This window comes from Leiobunum rupestre, chromosome 11 (assembly GCF_980474605.1).
Source record: "Leiobunum rupestre chromosome 11, qqLeiRupe1.1.hap1, whole genome shotgun sequence".
In the NCBI taxonomy this organism is placed as follows: domain Eukaryota; kingdom Metazoa; phylum Arthropoda; class Arachnida; order Opiliones; family Sclerosomatidae; genus Leiobunum; species Leiobunum rupestre.
In genome coordinates this window covers 24,765,280-24,786,843 of record NC_143394.1, presented here as the reverse complement: position 1 = coordinate 24,786,843, position 21,564 = coordinate 24,765,280, and the positions used below count along the sequence as shown (strand labels likewise).

The 21,564-nt window shown below is 28.3% G+C and overlaps 2 protein-coding genes across 2 annotated transcripts; both read right to left on the bottom strand.

The window, feature by feature from the left end:
* Positions 1-15,094: 15,094 nt before the first annotated feature.
* Positions 15,095-16,189, bottom strand: LOC149922034 (uncharacterized). Its single transcript, XM_090162225.1, has 2 exons — positions 15,857-16,189; positions 15,095-15,757 (listed from the first exon to the last, which is right to left on the bottom strand). The coding sequence occupies exons 1-2, from the start codon at positions 16,187-16,189 to the stop codon at positions 15,095-15,097; spliced, it is 996 nt and encodes a 331-aa protein (XP_090018351.1).
* A 248-nt stretch (positions 16,190-16,437) lies between these two features.
* LOC149922033 (uncharacterized) lies at positions 16,438-19,283 on the bottom strand. Its single transcript, XM_090162224.1, has 4 exons — positions 18,930-19,283; positions 18,529-18,818; positions 17,128-18,224; positions 16,438-17,069 (listed from the first exon to the last, which is right to left on the bottom strand). The coding sequence occupies exons 1-4, from the start codon at positions 19,281-19,283 to the stop codon at positions 16,438-16,440; spliced, it is 2,373 nt and encodes a 790-aa protein (XP_090018350.1).
* Positions 19,284-21,564: the final 2,281 nt, after the last annotated feature.

The window sequence follows — 21,564 nt, the reverse complement described above, 5'->3', positions numbered from 1 at the left end:
ATATCGATTTAATCATTTCAATCTCGGTTAAAATAACATTTCAATCTCAATTTAATCATTTCAATCTCGGTTAAAATAACATTTCAATCTCAATTTAATCATTTCAATCTCGATTTAATCACTAATTTCAAATTCGATTTAATCATTTCAATCTCAATTTTATCATTTCAATCTCAATTTAATCATTTCAATCTCAATTTAATCATTTCAATCTCAATTTAATCATTTCAATCTCAATTTAATCATTTAAATCTCGATTTAGTCACTCATTTCAATATTGATTTTATCATTTCTATCTCGATTTAATAATGTCAATCTCGATTTAACCATTTTAATCTTGATTTAATCATTTCAATCTCAATTTAATCATTTCAATTTCAATTTAATCATTTCAATCTCAATTTAATCATTTCAATCTCAATTTAATAATTTAAATATCGATTAAGTCACTCATTTCAATATTGATTTTATCATTTCTATCTCGATTTAATCATTTCAATCTCTTTTTAATCATTTCAATCTCGATTTAAACATTTCAATCTCGATGTAATTAACATTTCAATCTCGATTTAATCATTTCAATCTCCATTTAATCATTTCAATCTCAATTTAATCATTTCAATCTCAATTTAATCATTTCAATCTCGATTAAATCTTTCATTTCAAACTCAATTTAATCATTTCAATCTCGATTAAATCACTCATTTCAATCTCGATTTAATCATTTCAATCTCAATTTAAACATTTCAATCTCGATTTAACCATTTCAATCACGATTTTATCATTTCAAGCTCGATTTAATCATTTCAAGCTCGATTTAATCATTTCAATCTCGATTTAATCATTTCAATCTCAATTTAATCATTTCAATCTCGATTTAATCATTTTAATCTCAATTTAATCATTTTAATCTCAATTTAATCATTTCAATCTCGATTTAATCATTTCAATCTCGATTTAATCATTTCAATCTCGATTTAATCATTTCAATCTCGATTAAATCTTTCATTTCAAACTCAATTTAATCATTTCAATCTCGATTTAATCATTTCAATCTCGATTAAATCATTTCAATCTTGATTTAATCATTTCAATCTCGATTTAATCATTTCAATCTCGATTTAATCATTTCAATCTCGATTTAATCATTTCAATCTCAATTAAATTAACTTATTAATCTCGATTAAATTAACATTTCAAGCTCAATTTAATCATTTCAATCTCAATTTAATCATTTCAAAATCAATTTAATCATTTCAATCTCAATTAAATCATTTCAATCTCGATTAAATCACTCATTTCAAGATCGATTTAATCATTTCAATCTCGATTAAATCACTCATTTCAAGATCGATTTAATCATTTCAATCTCGATTTAATCATTTCAATCTCGATTTAATCATTTCAATCTCGATATAATCATTTCAATCTCGATTTAATCATTTCAATATCGATTTAATTATTTCAATCTTGATTTTATCATTTCAATCTCTTTTTAATCATTTCAATATCGATTTAATCATTTCAACCTCGGTTAAAATAACATTTCAATCTCAATTTTATCATTTCAATCTCGATTTAATCATTTCAATCTCGATTTAATCAGTTCAATCTCTATTTAATCATTTCAATCTCGATTTAATCATTTCAATCTCGATTTAATCATTTCAATCTCGATTTAATCATTTCAATCTCGATTTAATCATTTCAATCTCGATTTAATCATTTCAATCTCGATTTAATCATTTCAATCTCGATTTAATCATTTCAATCTCAATTAAATTAACATTTCAATCTTGATTTAATCATTTCCATCTCCATTTAATCATTTCAATCTCAATTTAATCATTTCAACCTCGATTAAATCACTCGTTTTAATCTTGATTTAATGATTTCAATCTCGATTTAATCATTTCAATCTCGATTAAATTAACATTTCAATCTCGATTAAATTATCATTTCAATCTCGATTAAATTAACATTTCAATCTCGATTAAATTAACATTTCAATCTCAATTTAATCACTTCAATCTCGATTTAATCATTTCAATCTCGATTTAACCATTTTAATCTCGAATTAATCATTTCAATCTCGAATTAATCATTTCAATCTCGATTTAATCATTTCAATATCGATTTAATCATTTCAATCTCGGTTAAAATAACATTTCAATCTCAATTAAATCATTTCAATCTCGGTTAAAATAACATTTCAATCTCAATTTAATCATTTCAATCTCGATTTAATCACTAATTGCAAATTCGATTTAATCATTTCAATCTCAATTTTATCATTTCAATCTCAATTTAATCATTTCAATCTCAATTTAATCATTTCAATCTCAATTTAATCATTTCAATCTCAATTTAATCATTTCAATCTCAATTTAATCATTTAAATCTCGATTTAGTCACTCATTTCAATATTGATTTTATCATTTCTATCTCGATTTAATAATGTCAATCTCGATTTAACCATTTTAATCTTGATTTAATCATTTCAATCTCAATTTAATCATTTCAATTTCAATTTAATCATTTCAATCTCAATTTAATCATTTGAATCTCAATTTAATAATTTAAATATCGATTTAGTCACTCATTTCAATATTGATTTTATCATTTCTATCTCGATTTAATCATTTCAATCTCTTTTAAATCATTTCAATCTCGATTTAATCATTTCAATCTCGATTTAATCATTTCAATCTCGATTTAATCATTTCAATCTCGATTTAATCGTTTCAATCTGGATTTCATCATTTCAATCTCGATTTAATCATTTCAATCTTGATTTAATCATTTCAATCTCGATCCAATCATTTCAATATCGATTTAATCATTTCAACCTCGGTTAAAATAACATTTCAATCTCAATTTAATTACTTCAATCTCGATTAAATCACTCATTTCAATCTCGATTTAATCATTTCAATCTCAATTTAAACATTTCAATCTCGATTTAACCATTTCAATCTCGATTTTATCATTTCAAGCTCGATTTAATCATTTCAAGCTCGATTTAATCATTTCAATCTCGATTTAACCATTTCAATCTCGATTTCATCATTTCAATCTCAATTTAATCATTTCAATCTCGATTTAATCATTTTAATCTCAATTTAATCATTGTAATCTCAATTTAATCATTTCAATCTCGATTTAATCATTTCAATCTCAATTTAATCGTTTCAATCTCGATTAAATCTTTCATTTCAAACTCAATTTAATCATTTCAATCTCGATTTAATCATTTCAATCTCGATTAAATCATTTCAATCTTGATTTAATCATTTCAATCTCGATTTAATCATTTCAATCTCGATTTAATCATTTCAATCTCAATTAAATTAACTTATTAATCTCGATTAAATTAACATTTCAATCTCAATTTAATCATTTCAATCTCAATTTAATCATTTCAAAATCAATTTAATCATTTCAATCTCGATTTAATCATTTCAATCTCAATTAAATTAACATTTCAATCTTGATTTAATCATTTCCATCTCCATTTAATCATTTCAATCTCAATTTAATCATTTCAACCTCGATTAAATCACTCGTTTTAATCTTGATTTAATGATTTCAATCTCGATTTAATCATTTCAATCTCGATTAAATTAACATTTCAATCTCGATTAAATTATCATTTCAATCTCGATTAAATTAACATTTCAATCTCGATTAAATTAACATTTCAATCTCAATTTAATCACTTCAATCTCGATTTAATCATTTCAATCTCGATTTAACCATTTTAATCTCGAATTAATCATTTCAATCTCGAATTAATCATTTCAATCTCGATTTAATCATTTCAATATCGATTTAATCATTTCAATCTCGGTTAAAATAACATTTCAATCTCAATTTAATCATTTCAATCTCGGTTAAAATAACATTTCAATCTCAATTTAATCATTTCAATCTCGATTTAATCACTAATTGCAAATTCGATTTAATCATTTCAATCTCAATTTTATCATTTCAATCTCAATTTAATCATTTCAATCTCAATTTAATCATTTCAATCTCAATTTAATCATTTCAATCTCAATTTAATCATTTAAATCTCGATTTAGTCACTCATTTCAATATTGATTTTATCATTTCTATCTCGATTTAATAATGTCAATCTCGATTTAACCATTTTAATCTTGATTTAATCATTTCAATCTCAATTTAATCATTTCAATTTCAATTTAATCATTTCAATCTCAATTTAATCATTTGAATCTCAATTTAATAATTTAAATATCGATTTAGTCACTCATTTCAATATTGATTTTATCATTTCTATCTCGATTTAATCATTTCAATCTCTTTTTAATCATTTCAATCTCGATTTAATCATTTCAATCTCGATTTAATCATTTCAATCTCGATTTAATCATTTCAATCTCGATTTAATCGTTTCAATCTGGATTTCATCATTTCAATCTCGATTTAATCATTTCAATCTTGATTTAATCATTTCAATCTCGATTCAATCATTTCAATATCGATTTAATCATTTGAACCTCGGTTAAAATAACATTTCAATCTCAATTTAATTACTTCAATCTCGATTAAATCACTCATTTCAATCTCGATTTAATCATTTCAATCTCAATTTAAACATTTCAATCTCGATTTAACCATTTCAATCTCGATTTTATCATTTCAAGCTCGATTTAATCATTTCAAGCTCGATTTAATCATTTCAATCTCGATTTAACCATTTCAATCTCGATTTCATCATTTCAATCTCAATTTAATCATTTCAATCTCGATTTAATCATTTTAATCTCAATTTAATCATTGTAATCTCAATTTAATCATTTCAATCTCGATTTAATCATTTCAATCTCAATTTAATCGTTTCAATCTCGATTAAATCTTTCATTTCAAACTCAATTTAATCATTTCAATCTCGATTTAATCATTTCAATCTCGATTAAATCATTTCAATCTTGATTTAATCATTTCAATCTCGATTTAATCATTTCAATCTCGATTTAATCATTTCAATCTCAATTAAATTAACTTATTAATCTCGATTAAATTAACATTTCAATCTCAATTTAATCATTTCAATCTCAATTTAATCATTTCAAAATCAATTTAATCATTTCAATCTCAATTAAATCATTTCAATCTCGATTAAATCACTCATTTCAAGATCGATTTAATCATTTCAATCTCGATTAAATCACTCATTTCAAGATCGATTTAATCATTTCAATCTCGATTTAATCATTTCAATCTCGATTTAATCATTTCAATCTCGATATAATCATTTCAATCTCGATTTAATCATTTCAATATCGATTTAATTATTTCAATCTTGATTTTATCATTTCAATCTCGGTTAAAATAACATTTCAATCTCAATTTAATCATTTCTATCTCGATTTAGTTATTTCAATCTTGATTTTATCATTTCAATTTCGGTTAAAATAACATTTCAATCTCAATTTAATCATTTCTATCTCGATTTAATTATTTCAATCTTGATTTTATCATTTCAATTTCGGTTAAAATAACATTTCAATCTCAATTTAATCATTTCAATCTCGATTAAATCACCCATTTCAATCTCAATTTAATCATTTCAATCTCGATTTAATCATTTTAATCTCGATTTAATCATTTCAATCTCGATTTTACCATTTTAATCTCAAATTAATCATTTTAATCTCGAATTAATCATTTCAATCTCGATTTAATCATTTCCACCTCAGTTAAAATAACATTTCAATCTCACATTAATCATTTTAATCTCGATTTTACCATTTTAATCTCAAATTAATCATTTCAATCTCGAATTAATCATTTCAATCTCGATTTAATCATTTCAATATCGATTTAATCATTTCAACCTCGGTTAAAATAACATTTCAATCTCAATTTTATCATTTCAATCTAGATTTAATCATTTCAATCTTGATTTAACATTTCAATCTCGATTTAATCATTTCAATCTCGATTTAATCATTTCAATCTCGATTTAATCAGTTCAATCTCTATTTAATCATTTCAATCTCGATTTAATCATTTCAATCTCGATTTAATCATTTCAATCTCGATTTAATCATTTCAATCTCGATTTAATCATTTCAATCTCGATTTAATCATTTCAATCTCGATTTAATCATTTCAATCTCGATTTAATCATTTCAATCTCAATTAAATTAACATTTCAATCTTGATTTAATCTTTTCCATCTCCATTTAATCATTTCAATCTCAATTTAATCATTTCAACCTCGATTAAATCACTCGTTTTAATCTTGATTTAATGATTTCAATCTCGATTTAATCATTTCAATCTCGATTAAATCAACATTTCAATCTCAATTTAATCACTTCAATCTCGATTTAATCATTTCAATCTCGATTTAACCATTTTAATCTCGAATTAATCATATCAATCTCGAATTAATCATTTCAATCTCGATTTAATCATTTCAATATCGATTTAATCATTTCAATCTCGGTTAAAATAACATTTCAATCTCAATTTAATCATTTCAATCTCGGTTAAAATAACATTTCAATCTCAATTTAATCATTTCAATCTCGATTTAATCACTAATTTCAAATTCGATTTAATCATTTCAATCTCAATTTTATCATTTCAATCTCAATTTAATCATTTCAATCTCAATTTAATCATTTCAATCTAAATTTAATCATTTCAATCTCAATTTAATCATTTAAATCTCGATTTAGTCACTCATTTCAATATTGATTTTATCATTTCTATCTCGATTTAATAATGTCAATCTCGATTTAACCATTTTAATCTTGATTTAATCATTTCAATCTCAATTTAATCATTTCAATTTCAATTTAATCATTTCAATCTCAATTTAATCATTTCAATCTCAATTTAATAATTTAAATATCGATTTAGTCACTCATTTCAATATTGATTTTATCATTTCTATATCGATTTAATCATTTCAATCTATTTTAATCATTTCAATCTCGATTTAAACATTTCAATCTCGGTGTAATTAACATTTCAATCTCGATTTAATCATTTCAATCTCCATTTAATCATTTCAATCTCAATTTAATCATTTCAATCTCGATTTAATCATTTCAATCTTGATTTTATCATTTCAATTTCGATTAAATCATTTCAATCTCGATTTAATCATTTCAATCTCGATTTAATCATTTCAATCTCGATTTAATCATTTCAATCTCGATTTAATCGTTTCAATCTGGATTTCATCATTTCAATCTCGATTTAATCATTTCAATCTTGATTTAATCATTTCAATCTCGATTCAATCATTTCAATATCGATTTAATCATTTTAACCTCGGTTAAAATAACATTTCAATCTCAATTTAATTACTTCAATCTCGATTAAATCACTCATTTCAATCTCGATTTAATCATTTCAATCTCAATTTCAACATTTCAATCTCGATTTAACCATTTCAATCACGATTTTATCATTTCAAGCTCGATTTAATCATTTCAAGCTCGATTTAATCATTTCAATCTCGATTTAATCATTTCAATCTCGATTTCATCATTTCAATCTCAATTTAATAATTTCAATCTCGATTTAATCATTTTAATCTCAATTTAATCATTTCAATCTCGATTTAATCATTCAAATCTCAATTTAATCATTTCAATCTCGATTAAATCTTTCATTTCAAACTCAATTTAATCATTTCAATCTCGATTTAATCATTTCAATCTTGATTTTGTCATTTCAATCTCGATTAAATCATTTCAATCTCGATTAAATCATTTCAATCTCGATTTAATCATTTCAATCTCGATTTAATCAGTTCAATCTCGATTTAATCATTTCAATCTCGATTTAATCATTTCAATCTCGATTTAATCATTTCAATCTCGATTTAATCATTTCAATCTCGATTTAATCATTTCAATCTCGATTTAATCATTTCAATCTCGATTTAATCATTTCAATCTCGATTTAATCATTTCAATCTCGATTTAATCATTTCAATCTCAATTTAATCATTTCAACCTCGATTAAATCACTCGTTTTAATCTTGGTTTAATGATTTCAATCTCGATTTAATCATTTCAATCTCGATTAAATTAACATTTCAATCTCGATTAAATTAACATTTCAATCTCGATTAAATTAACATTTCAATCTCGATTAAATTAACATTTCAATCTCAATTTAATCACTTCAATCTCAATTAAATCACTCATTTCAATCTCGATTAAATCATTTCAATCTCGATTTAATTATTTCAATCTCGATTTAATCATTTCAATCTGGATTTCATCATTTCAATCTCGATTTAATCATTTCAATATCGATTTAATCATTTCAATCTCGGTTAAAATAACATTTCAATCTCAATTTAATCATTTCAATCTCGATTTAATCACTAATTTCAAATTCGATTTAATCAATTCAATCTCAATTTTATCATTTCAATCTAAATTTAATCATTTCAATCTCAATTTAATCATTTCAATCTCATTTTAATCATTTCAATCTATTTTAATCATTTCAATCTCGATTTAAACATTTCAATCTCGATGTAATTAACATTTCAACCTCGATTTAATCATTTCAATCTCCATTTAATCATTTCAATCTCAATTTAATCATTTCAATCTCGATTTAATCATTTCAATCTTGATTTTATCATTTCAATTTCGATTAAATCATTTCAATCTCGATTTAATCATTTCAATCTCGATTTAATCATTTCAATCTCGATTTAATCATTTCAATCTCGATTTAATCGTTTCAATCTGGATTTCATCATTTCAATCTCGATTTAATCATTTCAATCTTGATTTAATCATTTCAATCTCGATTTAATCATTTCAATCTCAATTAAATTAACTTATTAATCTCGATTAAATTAACATTTCAAGCTCAATTTAATCATTTCAATCTCAATTTAATCATTTCAAAATCAATTTAATCATTTCAATCTCAATTAAATCATTTCAATCTCGATTAAATCACTCATTTCAAGATCGATTTAATCATTTCAATCTCGATTAAATCACTCATTTCAAGATCGATTTAATCATTTCAATCTCGATTTAATCATTTCAATCTCGATTTAATCATTTCAATCTCGATATAATCATTTCAATCTCGATTTAATCATTTCAATATCGATTTAATTATTTCAATCTTGATTTTATCATTTCAATCTCTTTTTAATCATTTCAATATCGATTTAATCATTTCAACCTCGGTTAAAATAACATTTCAATCTCAATTTTATCATTTCAATCTAGATTTAATCATTTCAATCTTGATTTAACATTTCAATCTCGATTTAATCATTTCAATCTCGATTTAATCATTTCAATCTCGATTTAATCAGTTCAATCTCTATTTAATCATTTCAATCTCGATTTAATCATTTCAATCTCGATTTAATCATTTCAATCTCGATTTAATCATTTCAATCTCGATTTAATCATTTCAATCTCGATTTAATCATTTCAATCTCGATTTAATCATTTCAATCTCGATTTAATCATTTCAATCTCGATTTAATCATTTCAATCTCAATTAAATTAACATTTCAATCTTGATTTAATCATTTCCATCTCCATTTAATCATTTCAATCTCAATTTAATCATTTCAACCTCGATTAAATCACTCGTTTTAATCTTGATTTAATGATTTCAATCTCGATTTAATCATTTCAATCTCGATTAAATTAACATTTCAATCTCGATTAAATTATCATTTCAATCTCGATTAAATTAACATTTCAATCTCGATTAAATTAACATTTCAATCTCAATTTAATCACTTCAATCTCGATTTAATCATTTCAATCTCGATTTAACCATTTTAATCTCGAATTAATCATTTCAATCTCGAATTAATCATTTCAATCTCGATTTAATCATTTCAATATCGATTTAATCATTTCAATCTCGGTTAAAATAACATTTCAATCTCAATTTAATCATATCAATCTCGGTTAAAATAACATTTCAATCTCAATTTAATCATTTCAATCTCGATTTAATCACTAATTGCAAATTCGATTTAATCATTTCAATCTCAATTTTATCATTTCAATCTCAATTTAATCATTTCAATCTCAATTTAATCATTTCAATCTCAATTTAATCATTTAAATCTCGATTTAGTCACTCATTTCAATATTGATTTTATCATTTCTATCTCGATTTAATAATGTCAATCTCGATTTAACCATTTTAATCTTGATTTAATCATTTCAATCTCAATTTAATCATTTCAATTTCAATTTAATCATTTCAATCTCAATTTAATCATTTCAATCTCAATTTAATAATTTAAATATCGATTTAGTCACTCATTTCAATATTGATTTTATCATTTCTATCTCGATTTAATCATTTCAATCTCTTTTTAATCATTTCAATCTCGATTTAATCATTTCAATCTCGATTTAATCATTTCAATCTCGATTTAATCATTTCAATCTCGATTTAATCGTTTCAATCTGGATTTCATCATTTCAATCTCGATTTAATCATTTCAATCTTGATTTAATCATTTCAATCTCGATTCAATCATTTCAATATCGATTTAATCATTTCAACCTCGGTTAAAATAACATTTCAATCTCAATTTAATTACTTCAATCTCGATTAAATCACTCATTTCAATCTCGATTTAATCATTTCAATCTCAATTTAAACATTTCAATCTCGATTTAACCATTTCAATCTCGATTTTATCATTTCAAGCTCGATTTAATCATTTCAAGCTCGATTTAATCATTTCAATCTCGATTTAACCATTTCAATCTCGATTTCATCATTTCAATCTCAATTTAATCATTTCAATCTCGATTTAATCATTTTAATCTCAATTTAATCATTGTAATCTCAATTTAATCATTTCAATCTCGATTTAATCATTTCAATCTCAATTTAATCATTTCAATCTCGATTAAATCTTTCATTTCAAACTCAATTTAATCATTTCAATCTCGATTTAATCATTTCAATATCCATTAAATCATTTCAATCTTGATTTAATCATTTCAATCTCGATTTAATCAGTTCAATCTCTATTTAATCATTTCAATCTCGATTTAATCATTTCAATCTCGATTTAATCATTTCAATCTCGATTTAATCATTTCAATCTCGATTTAATCATTTCAATCTCGATTTAATCATTTCAATCTCAATTAAATTAACATTTCAATCTTGATTTAATCTTTTCCATCTCCATTTAATCATTTCAATCTCAATTTAATCATTTCAACCTCGATTAAATCACTCGTTTTAATCTTGATTTAATGATTTCAATCTCGATTTAATCATTTCAATCTCGATTAAATCAACATTTCAATCTCGATTAAATTATCATTTCAATCTCGATTAAATTAACATTTCAATCTCGATTAAATTAACATTTCAATCTCAATTGAATCACTTCAATCTCGATTTAATCATTTCAATCTCGATTTAACCATTTTAATCTCGAATTAAGCATTTCAATCTCGAATTAATCATTTCAATCTCGATTTAATCATTTCAATATCGATTTAGTCATTTCAATCTCGGTTAAAATAACATTTCAATCTCAATTTAATCATTTCAATCTCGGTTAAAATAACATTTCAATCTCAATTTAATCATTTCAATCTCGATTTAATCACTAATTTCAAATTCGATTTAATCATTTCAATCTCAATTTTATCATTTCAATCTCAATTTAATCATTTCAATCTCAATTTAATCATTTCAATCTCAATTTAATCATTTCAATCTCAATTTAATCATTTCAATCTCGATTTAGTCACTCATTTCAATATTGATTTTATCATTTCTATCTCGATTTAATAATGTCAATCTCGATTTAACCATTTTAATCTTGATTTAATCATTTCAATCTCAATTTAATCATTTCAATTTCAATTTAATCATTTCAATCTCAATTTAATCATTTCAATCTCAATTTAATAATTTAAATATCGATTTAGTCACTCATTTCAATATTGATTTTATCATTTCTATCTCGATTTAATCATTTCAATCTATTTTAATCATTTCAATCTCGATTTAAACATTTCAATCTCGATGTAATTAACATTTCAATCTCGATTTATTCATTTCAATCTCCATTTAATCATTTCAATCTCAATTTAATCATTTCAATCTTGATTTAATCATTTCAATCTTGATTTTATCATTTCAATTTCGATTAAATCATTTCAATCTCGATTTAATCATTTCAATCTCGATTTAATCATTTCAATCTCGATTTAATCATTTCAATCTCGATTTAATCGTTTCAATCTGGATTTCATCATTTCAATCTCGATTTAATCATTTCAATCTTGATTTAATCATTTCAATCTCGATTCAATCATTTCAATATCGATTTAATCATTTTAACCTCGGTTAAAATAACATTTCAATCTCAATTTAATTACTTCAATCTCGATTAAATCACTCATTTCAATCTCGATTTAATCATTTCAATCTCAATTTCAACATTTCAATCTCGATTTAACCATTTCAATCACGATTTTATCATTTCAAGCTCGATTTAATCATTTCAAGCTCGATTTAATCATTTCAATCTCGATTTAATCATTTCAATCTCGATTTCATCATTTCAATCTCAATTTAATAATTTCAATCTCGATTTAATCATTTTAATCTCAATTTCATCATTTCAATCTCGATTTAATCATTCAAATCTCAATTTAATCATTTCAATCTCGATTAAATCTTTCATTTCAAACTCAATTTAATCATTTCAATCTCGATTTAATCATTTCAATCTTGATTTTGTCATTTCAATCTCGATTAAATCATTTCAATCTCGATTAAATCATTTCAATCTCGATTTAATCATTTCAATCTCGATTTAATCAGTTCAATCTCGATTTAATCATTTCAATCTCGATTTAATCATTTCAATCTCGATTTAATCATTTCAATCTCGATTTAATCATTTCAATCTCGATTTAATCATTTCAATCTCGATTTAATCATTTCAATCTCGATTTAATCATTTCAATCTCAATTTAATCATTTCAACCTCGATTAAATCACTCGTTTTAATCTTGGTTTAATGATTTCAATCTCGATTTAATCATTTCAATCTCGATTAAATTAACATTTCAATCTCGATTAAATTAACATTTCAATCTCGATTAAATTAACATTTCAATCTCGATTAAATTAACATTTCAATCTCAATTTAATCACTTCAATCTCAATTAAATCACTCATTTCAATCTCGATTAAATCATTTCAATCTCGATTTAATTATTTCAATCTCGATTTAATCATTTCAATCTGGATTTCATCATTTCAATCTCGATTTAATCATTTCAATATCGATTTAATCATTTCAATCTCGGTTAAAATAACATTTCAATCTCAATTTAATCATTTCAATCTCGATTTAATCACTAATTTCAAATTCGATTTAATCAATTCAATCTCAATTTTATCATTTCAATCTCAATTTAATCATTTCAATCTCAATTTAATCATTTCAATCTCATTTTAATCATTTCAATCTATTTTAATCATTTCAATCTCGATTTAAACATTTCAATCTCGATGTAATTAACATTTCAATCTCGATTTAATCATTTCAATCTCCATTTAATCATTTCAATCTCAATTTAATCATTTCAATCTCGATTTAATCATTTCAATCTCAATTTTATCATTTCAATCTCAATTTTATCATTTCAATCTCAATTTAATCATTTTAATCTCAATTTAATCATTTCAATATTGATTTTATCATTTCAATATCAATTTAATCATTTAAATCTCGAATTAGTCACTCATTTCAATATTGATTTTATCATTTCTATCTCGATTTAATCATTTCAATCTCGATTTAACCATTTTAATCTCGATTTAATCATTTCAACCTCGATTTAATCATCAGAATCTCAATTCAATTCAATCAATTCAAAAAGCTTATTAAAAAGGAAGTTAAATTTATACATTAGAGGGCGAGCGGGGTACTGTCGAAATTTGGAAATTTGATATGACTTTTCGCTAAGTTAAACTAGAGATCGGCGTTTGAACAAGAAATTATCCAATTATATTTGTATTCATAACCGACAATTATCCATAAAATATTAGAAAAAAACATTATTTTTGCATGTTAAATCGTTTTATTCGTATAAAATGTTCATAAATAAACAGTTAGCCAACATTTTTATGATTAATCGAAAGTTTAATCGTTTAAATCAAGATTTAATTAATTAAATCATTATTAAATAAAATGTTATACTTTGATTGTGCTTTAATAATCATCGCTGAAATTGTGAATTTTATGTGAACTTGTTGATATTAGAAACTTAATGAGAGTCTGAACCGTAGTTCATATCCCTTCATTTTGGTTTAATAAATCATATTAAAAAAAATGCTTTTACCAAAGCAGTTTAAAGGCAGATATAAGGGATTGGCCTTAGTTGCACTACCAAAATTCTTCTTTAGTACTTGTTTGGTAAAGCGTACCAGCTTTTCCCACCATCCACCTTCCCAAGGAGACTTGGGGACAATGTACTTCCATTTAACGCCTTTAGAGCTGCAGAATTCCTTGACCCTCCTGTTTTGAGCGATGTGATAAAGCCTGCTTATTTCTCTGTCTGCCTTTTTAAAAGTCAGGGCATTAGCTGAATACATAATTTCGATCAATCCACTTATGGACATGAATCTTCTCAGAGCCAGTAAAAAACACTCTGTGGTCAAACATGACACCAGTTCTAAGTGAATGGCCCTTGTCACGGCACAGGTGGACAAGGCTATGTAGGACTTCGTTGTACTGGCTTTCTTCTTAGTCGAACCCTTCGATTGTTCCAAATCGGTTTTTCCGAAGTCCTTTATAATCAAAGGTCCAGCGAAGTCTATCCCCGAAATGGCGAATGGAGCTGATTTGCAAACCTATCCTTGGGTAAGGAAGCAGTTTTTTCTCTATATGGTTTTGACTTCCATTTTTTGATGCAACGGCTTATGACTTGCTTTGTCGCTTGTCGACCTTTTAAAATCCAAAAATTTTCTCGAAGAGTTGCTAATGTCGTAGACACTCCTGCGTGCATTAAATTCTCATGTTCTTTCAAATTTATCAGCTCCATCAAGTGGTTCTTGTTTGGAAGTAATATTGGGTGCTTTTCGGAATAGGTGAATTCCGTGTATTGTAATCTTCCTCCAACTCGCAAACTCGCAGTATCTGGTTTTCGTCGATAAAAGGATTCAATTGTTCTAATATAGAGCCCTTAGTGATGGGTTCCTTCTCTCTTATAGCTTTGATGTCCTTCTGAAAGGCAGAATTCTGAGTTTCCAAAACCCAATATTCTTTCGACGTATTTAATTCTTCAGTTGTTAATGTCTCCAATTTCCGTACATTATTTTTTCGACAGTTATTTATAAATCGGTTGAAGAAGTTAAAATCACTGTAGTCTTCTGGTTCCATGAAAAGTTCGATGGCCTTGATTGCGCAGGTATTTACTGACGTAGTCTTATAACATTTACGTAGCTCAACTTTTGTTTCTTCTACTTGATTTTTGAGGTCAAATTTCTTAATTGGCCAGAATTTTTCTTGTTGTGATAGCCAATTTGGTCCTCGCAACCATAAATCATTTTCGATTAATTTCTCTAATTCCAATCCACGGGTCAATAAATCTGCTGGATTCTCCTTCCCGCTTATATGGTTCCAAGATTGGGGAGAAACCTTTTCCTCTACTTCTGTTACTCGATTCGCCACGAAGGGCTTCCATCTTAGGGCACTTCCTTTAATCTAGTAAAGGGTTATGGTTGAGTCACTCAAAAAATAGATATTTTCTTCTTTAATCTTGAAATCGTCTTTAATCCTTATGGTAAGTCTCGTTCCTATCACTGTGGCCAATAATTCCAATCGAGGCAAGGTGACCTTTTTTATGGGAGCCACTCTGGCCTTGGAAGTGATCATAGCTACTCCAATTCGTCCGCTTTTTGTCACGTATCTCACGTAACAAACCGATCCATACGCGGATTCACTGGCGTCAGTGAAACAGTGGAGTTGCACTTCTTCAAGGTCACTTTCTGATTCGCCCAAAAAGTAGTGTCTTGGAATCTTCATTAAATTGATTGTACATAATTCGTTGGCCCAATTTTTCCACAAGTCTTCAAGATCAACTGGTACTTCTTCATCCCAGTCCAAGCCTTTTTCCCACAGTTTCTGTAAAATCATCTTGACTCGAATGGTGTAAGGTGACAATAATCCAATAGGGTCAAAAATCCTAGCCGATGCTTTCAGGATCGTTCTCTGGGTGGGTGAAGCCGATTTCAAATAAGTCAAAAGTCCTTTGACTACGAAATAAAAGTAGTCTTCTCGATAGTTCCAAGCCAGCCCTAGGACCTTTGACGTCGCGGGAATTCCAATTATTGGTTTCTCTTCGGGAATGTTTTCGATAAAACCTTCCTGATTCCAAACTTCCATTAGGTCCTTTGAGTTTGACAACATTTTCGTAGGGTCATTCCGGCGTCTTCTAATATTTCTTTGGCCTCCTTCGATCTTTCGTATGCTGATTCAACGTTTTGTTCTCCTGATGTTAGATCGTCGACATACAAGTCGTGTTCCAGTATTTTCGCTGCTTTTGGGAATTCCTCTTCATATTTTCTTGCATGATATCGAATGGTAATTGCAAGCAGAAATGGACTGCATGTTACTCCGAAAACCCCTCTTGTAAATCGAAGTATTTTTACTTTTATGCAGGTCCCGTTCGTTGGAGGTTCCTGAAACCACAAGAAGCGCAATACATCTCGAGCTTTGGGGGCGATTTCAATTTGCAAAAAGGCCTGTTGGACGTCACCCATAAATGCGACCTTGTGTTTTCTGAATCTTATAATAACGTCGTAATCCTCCGGATTTAAATTGTCTCCCTGCTGTAAACATTCGTTTACAGAATGTGTCTCTTCTTCTTTAGCAGAACCATCAAAAACTTTTCTGAGTTTTGTGGTTATTCTTTTCTTGTATATCACGGCTTGGTGTGGAAGGTAGTAAATAAGATCATTATTTGGTAAACTGTCTTCATTCACGTGTTCAATAATTCCCTTTTGTAGATAATCTTCTAGGACGGTTTTTTAGTCCTGGTAACTCGGGTTAACGCTGAAATCTTCACCCTAAACTTGCTAGTCTTCGGTATGAATTATTGTAGTTCAAGGACAGTTCGGATATCAACTCCTTTATCCACGGTAAATTTACTTGATATCGTTCTCCCGTGAATTTTACGGTTTCCTCAAAGTTTCTTGTGGCCTCTTTCCTCTGGGAATGGTCTTTTATCTTGTCAATAATTCCAATGGATTCCAGTTCCCATAACCTTTTAAGATCTCCCGTGTTTTTTTCGTCGTAAACTTGGACGTGATTGACTGTAACGCATCCTACTTTAGTACCGATGGACATCACAGCTGATGTGGTCGGACCTTGAATTAGCCATCTGAAAATACTCTCAGTAGCGCCAACCATTTCATCCAAATGCAGGAATTTTCCAGTAACTACACGGCAGTAGAAATCGGATCCTATGAGTACAGAAATGTTCATATCGTGTAAATCTTCTGGTGACGTGTCTTCTGCCAGTTTCAAGACTCGTAATTTCATATTCTTGCGAATTTCCTTTCCAGGGACACACATAATGCCTTCATTAATGTCAGGAACTTCTAAAGCTTCGCATTCAAAATATCTTCTTTCTTCCGTACGAAGTTTTAGATTAACCTTGACGCAAGTTCTTTTTGTTTTCTCTTTTTTCCCAAAAGGTGCTATCCAAATAGTATCTTGGCCAATGATTGGTAGTTCGAGCTTCCTTGAAACTTCGGTTTTTACGAACGTTCTTTGACTACCGTCGTCGATAAAAACTCGTACCGGAAATTCTTTCTTCCCTTTTGCCAAGGTTCTCGCGGTCTTTAGTAGGACCGTCTTTTCTTCTTCTTTATTTTCAGTAATTGGAGAACTTATCGTACCGCCTTGTGTAGAATCCTCTACTGTTTTTGAAGTTGTATCTTCATAATTCTTCGAAGCTTCGCAGATTGCAGAGTTATGTCGTTTTTTACAATACTTGCACGACACTTTCACCTTGCAATATCTCGCCAAATGTTTTCCTGTAACGCATGTGTAGCAGTTTCCCATTCGCTTTAAAATCTCCCTCTTTCCTTCTGTATCAAATTCTCGACATTCTTCCGAGTTGTGATTCCAGCCTTTGCAAAACAAACAATTGGCTTCCGTAGTATTGCTAAGGGTTAATATTGTGATCGGATTCGCTCGACTTTGATCTCTCTGATAGCCCGAACTAGGCTTCGCTCCGCTTCTACTATTATAGTTGGAAGACCTTGGCCTTTGTTTTGGTCGCCCTTCTGCTATTTACTTCGTATTATTTCTTGTAAAGGCTTTAGCTCTTTCCCTGCACTGAACCTCCTTTCTAATAAATTCTATGAGATCATCTACTCCCAATTCTTCTCTCTCATAGTCTGGTGAATTAAACTTTCAATTCCATGGGTAGGATGTTCAAAATTATATTAAATAGCGCAGTGCTGTACGTTTCTTGCGGAACACCTAGAGCATCTAAGCCTCTGACTTCAATCTCCATTTCATCATATAATTGGCGAAAAGCTACTATGTCATTGCTATCTTCTATGGGCGGTAAATTGAAAAGATTGTTCATATGGGCGGTTTTCATGACATCAACCCTTCCAAATCTTCTTTCTAAGATCATAATCACTACGCGATAATTCGTATCTTCTATACTTAGTGACGAAACGGCGTTGTAAGCAGGTCCCACTAAATACGATCTCAAATACACCAGTTTCTCAGTGTTACTTCTATCGCTCTTATCAATTCAGAGCTCAAACTGAGACCAAAAACTTTTCCATAGTTGGACCTCTCCGTTAAATTTGGGAATCTCAATTTTTGGAAGTCGCGCGGAAAATGAATTTTGTACTCGCCCAGTTGTTGAACGTTGTGCGGAATGTTCGGTATCCAATGATCCCCCGGAGTTGTTCCTTCTTCGTGTTGACATTAGAGAATTCTTAATCAACATGTCCGCTTCCGTTTCAATCACAATAATTTTATCCATTTGTTCTTCTGCTTCCTTGACCGTTGCCGCCATGTTTGTCAGGGGTACATCAGCATCGATCTCTTCATCAAGTGCTTTCAAAGCTTCTTCTTCCCTGACTAACTCAATCAAGATAACATTCGGCGGATCCTTCTCCAATTCTTCTTCTATTTTCGTAATTAACGCATCAGCTAAACTACGGAAGGTATCCCGTTTAGAAACCACCCTTTCCAACTCCATCGTGAAATTGTTCGTCACGTCACGTGTCTTCTAAAGTAATCAAGAGTCCTTCAAAATGAACCTTTCAAGTTAAACACGCCGCTTTCTTTTATACGCGTTCACTCCTATCTAAAGGTTCCCGGGTTTCGGCACCATGTTAAATTCTACTCTAAGATTAAAACCACCTGACAACTTCTCGAAATAAACAACAATTTCAAACTTTAATGATTTTCTAAACTTTACAAAAGAATCGAGGCGAGTGGCCGTTCTGAACCGTTAAAAAAACGCTTCTCTCGTCCTTCCGCTACATGTCTACCCAGCGCTTCTCTTTTTTATTTTAAGAGCAAAAATCGAGAACAAGGGGGCTATTCCCATTCTCTTCGGGAAGGGGAACCAAGCTTTGTTTATTTTCAAAGGGGCGGGGCAAATATGATACAATAATAACTAGAACCTTTAGACATGATTCGTCTTTTAACACTGTTTATGTTATTCGCTTGATACATGTACCTTCGCAAGCCCAATGTGATTGATCGATGATGTTATCGATGATTTTATCCATGACGTTTTTTGAAAAATAAATAGTACCAAGGGTGGACTATGTCATTAGGGACGTAAGTGGCATTCCCTTCGCGCCAAGCTTCCCTTCTGAAAAAATGAAAACACTGCAACCTCTCGGGATAATTCCGATAGCGTATCGTATCGGATTGGGATAACAACTTAACGAGAACGGTCTAGAACAGTGGTTCCCAAAAGAAGTTCCACGGAACCCTTGAAAACCATTTCCCTTATTTTGCTCTACACTGGAAATCAAGTATTAATTTTCGAATGATGAATTATACATATACCAATATGCCCAGGAAGGTTTTCGTATATTTAAATTTATTTAAAATTAGAAAACATTTCGTAGTTTTGAAATTTTAATTGTTTCGTTATACAAAAGGGTGTAGAAGAAACGAGAACAATTGCTTGTGTTTAGTATTTTTACATTAAATTTAGCGGTCTTGCTACTTATATTTTAGAAGCCGTGTGCTTTTTTCTTCTTCGGTTTTGGCGCGTTTGCATGGTAAAGAGTTCCAGTTTAGGAGTTTGAGGGATTCTTCTTGCGAACAACAATATTGGTTAAAGGTTTGCAAAAACCTTGCGCAAAAAATATATATTTTTGCAAACTATGATATCTGAGGTATATATAATTGAAAATACCAATAATAGGGAAAAGTTTGCAAAAACCTTGCGCAAAATAGTATATTTTTGCAAACTATGATATCTGGGGTATATATAATTGAAAATACCAATAATAGGGATACGTTTGCAAAAACCTTGCGCAAAATAATATATTTTTGCAAACTATGATATCTGAGGTATATATAATTGAAAACACCAATAATCGTGAAAAGATTGCAAAACCCTTTAGCAAAATAGTATATTTTTGCAAACTATGATAACTGAGGTAATTAGAATTGAAATTATCTATACCTGATAAAATTTTGCAAAAATCTTGCGCAAATTAGTATTTGATTTGCAAACTATTGGCTATTTCTGAAAATATGAAAACTTGCGCAAAGTTTGCAAAAAGAGTTTGCTTGCGAAAATTAGTATGTCCCTTCTTATCTGTCTATTTTTGGCTAATTATAATTAATAATTAATACCAGCAATTTGACAGAGTAAGTTATTAAAATTATATTGTAGTGATTTCTTAAATTTGGTAGTTCTGTAAAATATAATTACTTGTGAAATAAAATCGTAAATGTTTTAATTTCCAAAGTAAAATGATTGAATTCGGAAATATTCCCAACTCACTGAGTAAATTCATTTCCCTGGTAATCCATTTGTCAACTCACAAATTGTTTATGCTCTTCGGGGTGATTAATGTGATAATTGATTCATCAAATATGAGAAAGAACATGGCACACTTTCTTTGGGATTTGGATTTCTACGGATTTCCTTGAAATTGATATATATGGTTAAGCTTAATTAAAGGATCAAAATTGTCCATGGGCACTTTCCCTAGCTCCAACGGATTGTCCAGTATCAAAGACTAAAGTTGGGACACTCGTATTGGGTCTGGGATTTTCCATACCATTTTTTGGTCTTGAAACTAATTAATAATTAGCACGCTATCAGAAGTAACGCGCTAGCTTGTTACCTGCAGAGGCCCGGAACATTTGTATGGTTTTTCTTTGAGACAAGTCGGATAATAATAATAATAATAATAATAAAAATAATACGACATCTGTGAGTAGGTTTAACCAAAAACCAAATAATAATAATAATAATAATATTACACTAAACCTCGGTTCGCATA

What these genes read in the sequence shown, in the direction of transcription:
- LOC149922033 (XM_090162224.1), bottom strand. Translation starts at nt 19,283, where the DNA reads ATGGAGTTGGAAAGGGTGGTTTCTAAACGGGATACCTTCCGTAGTTTA. An exon ending in CTAGGTGTTCCGCAAGAAAC is followed by an intron (nt 18,225 to 18,528) that starts GTACAGCACTGC and finishes ATTAACCCTTAG; the next exon opens with CAATACTACGGAAGCCAATT. An exon ending in TTCATACCGAAGACTAGCAA is followed by an intron (nt 17,070 to 17,127) that starts GTTTAGGGTGAA and finishes AAACCGTCCTAG; the next exon opens with AAGATTATCTACAAAAGGGA.
- LOC149922034 (XM_090162225.1), bottom strand. Translation starts at nt 16,189, where the DNA reads ATGATTTTACAGAAACTGTGGGAAAAAGGCTTGGACTGGGATGAAGAA. An exon ending in GATTGGAATTATTGGCCACA is followed by an intron (nt 15,758 to 15,856) that starts GTGATAGGAACG and finishes ACCCTTTACTAG; the next exon opens with ATTAAAGGAAGTGCCCTAAG.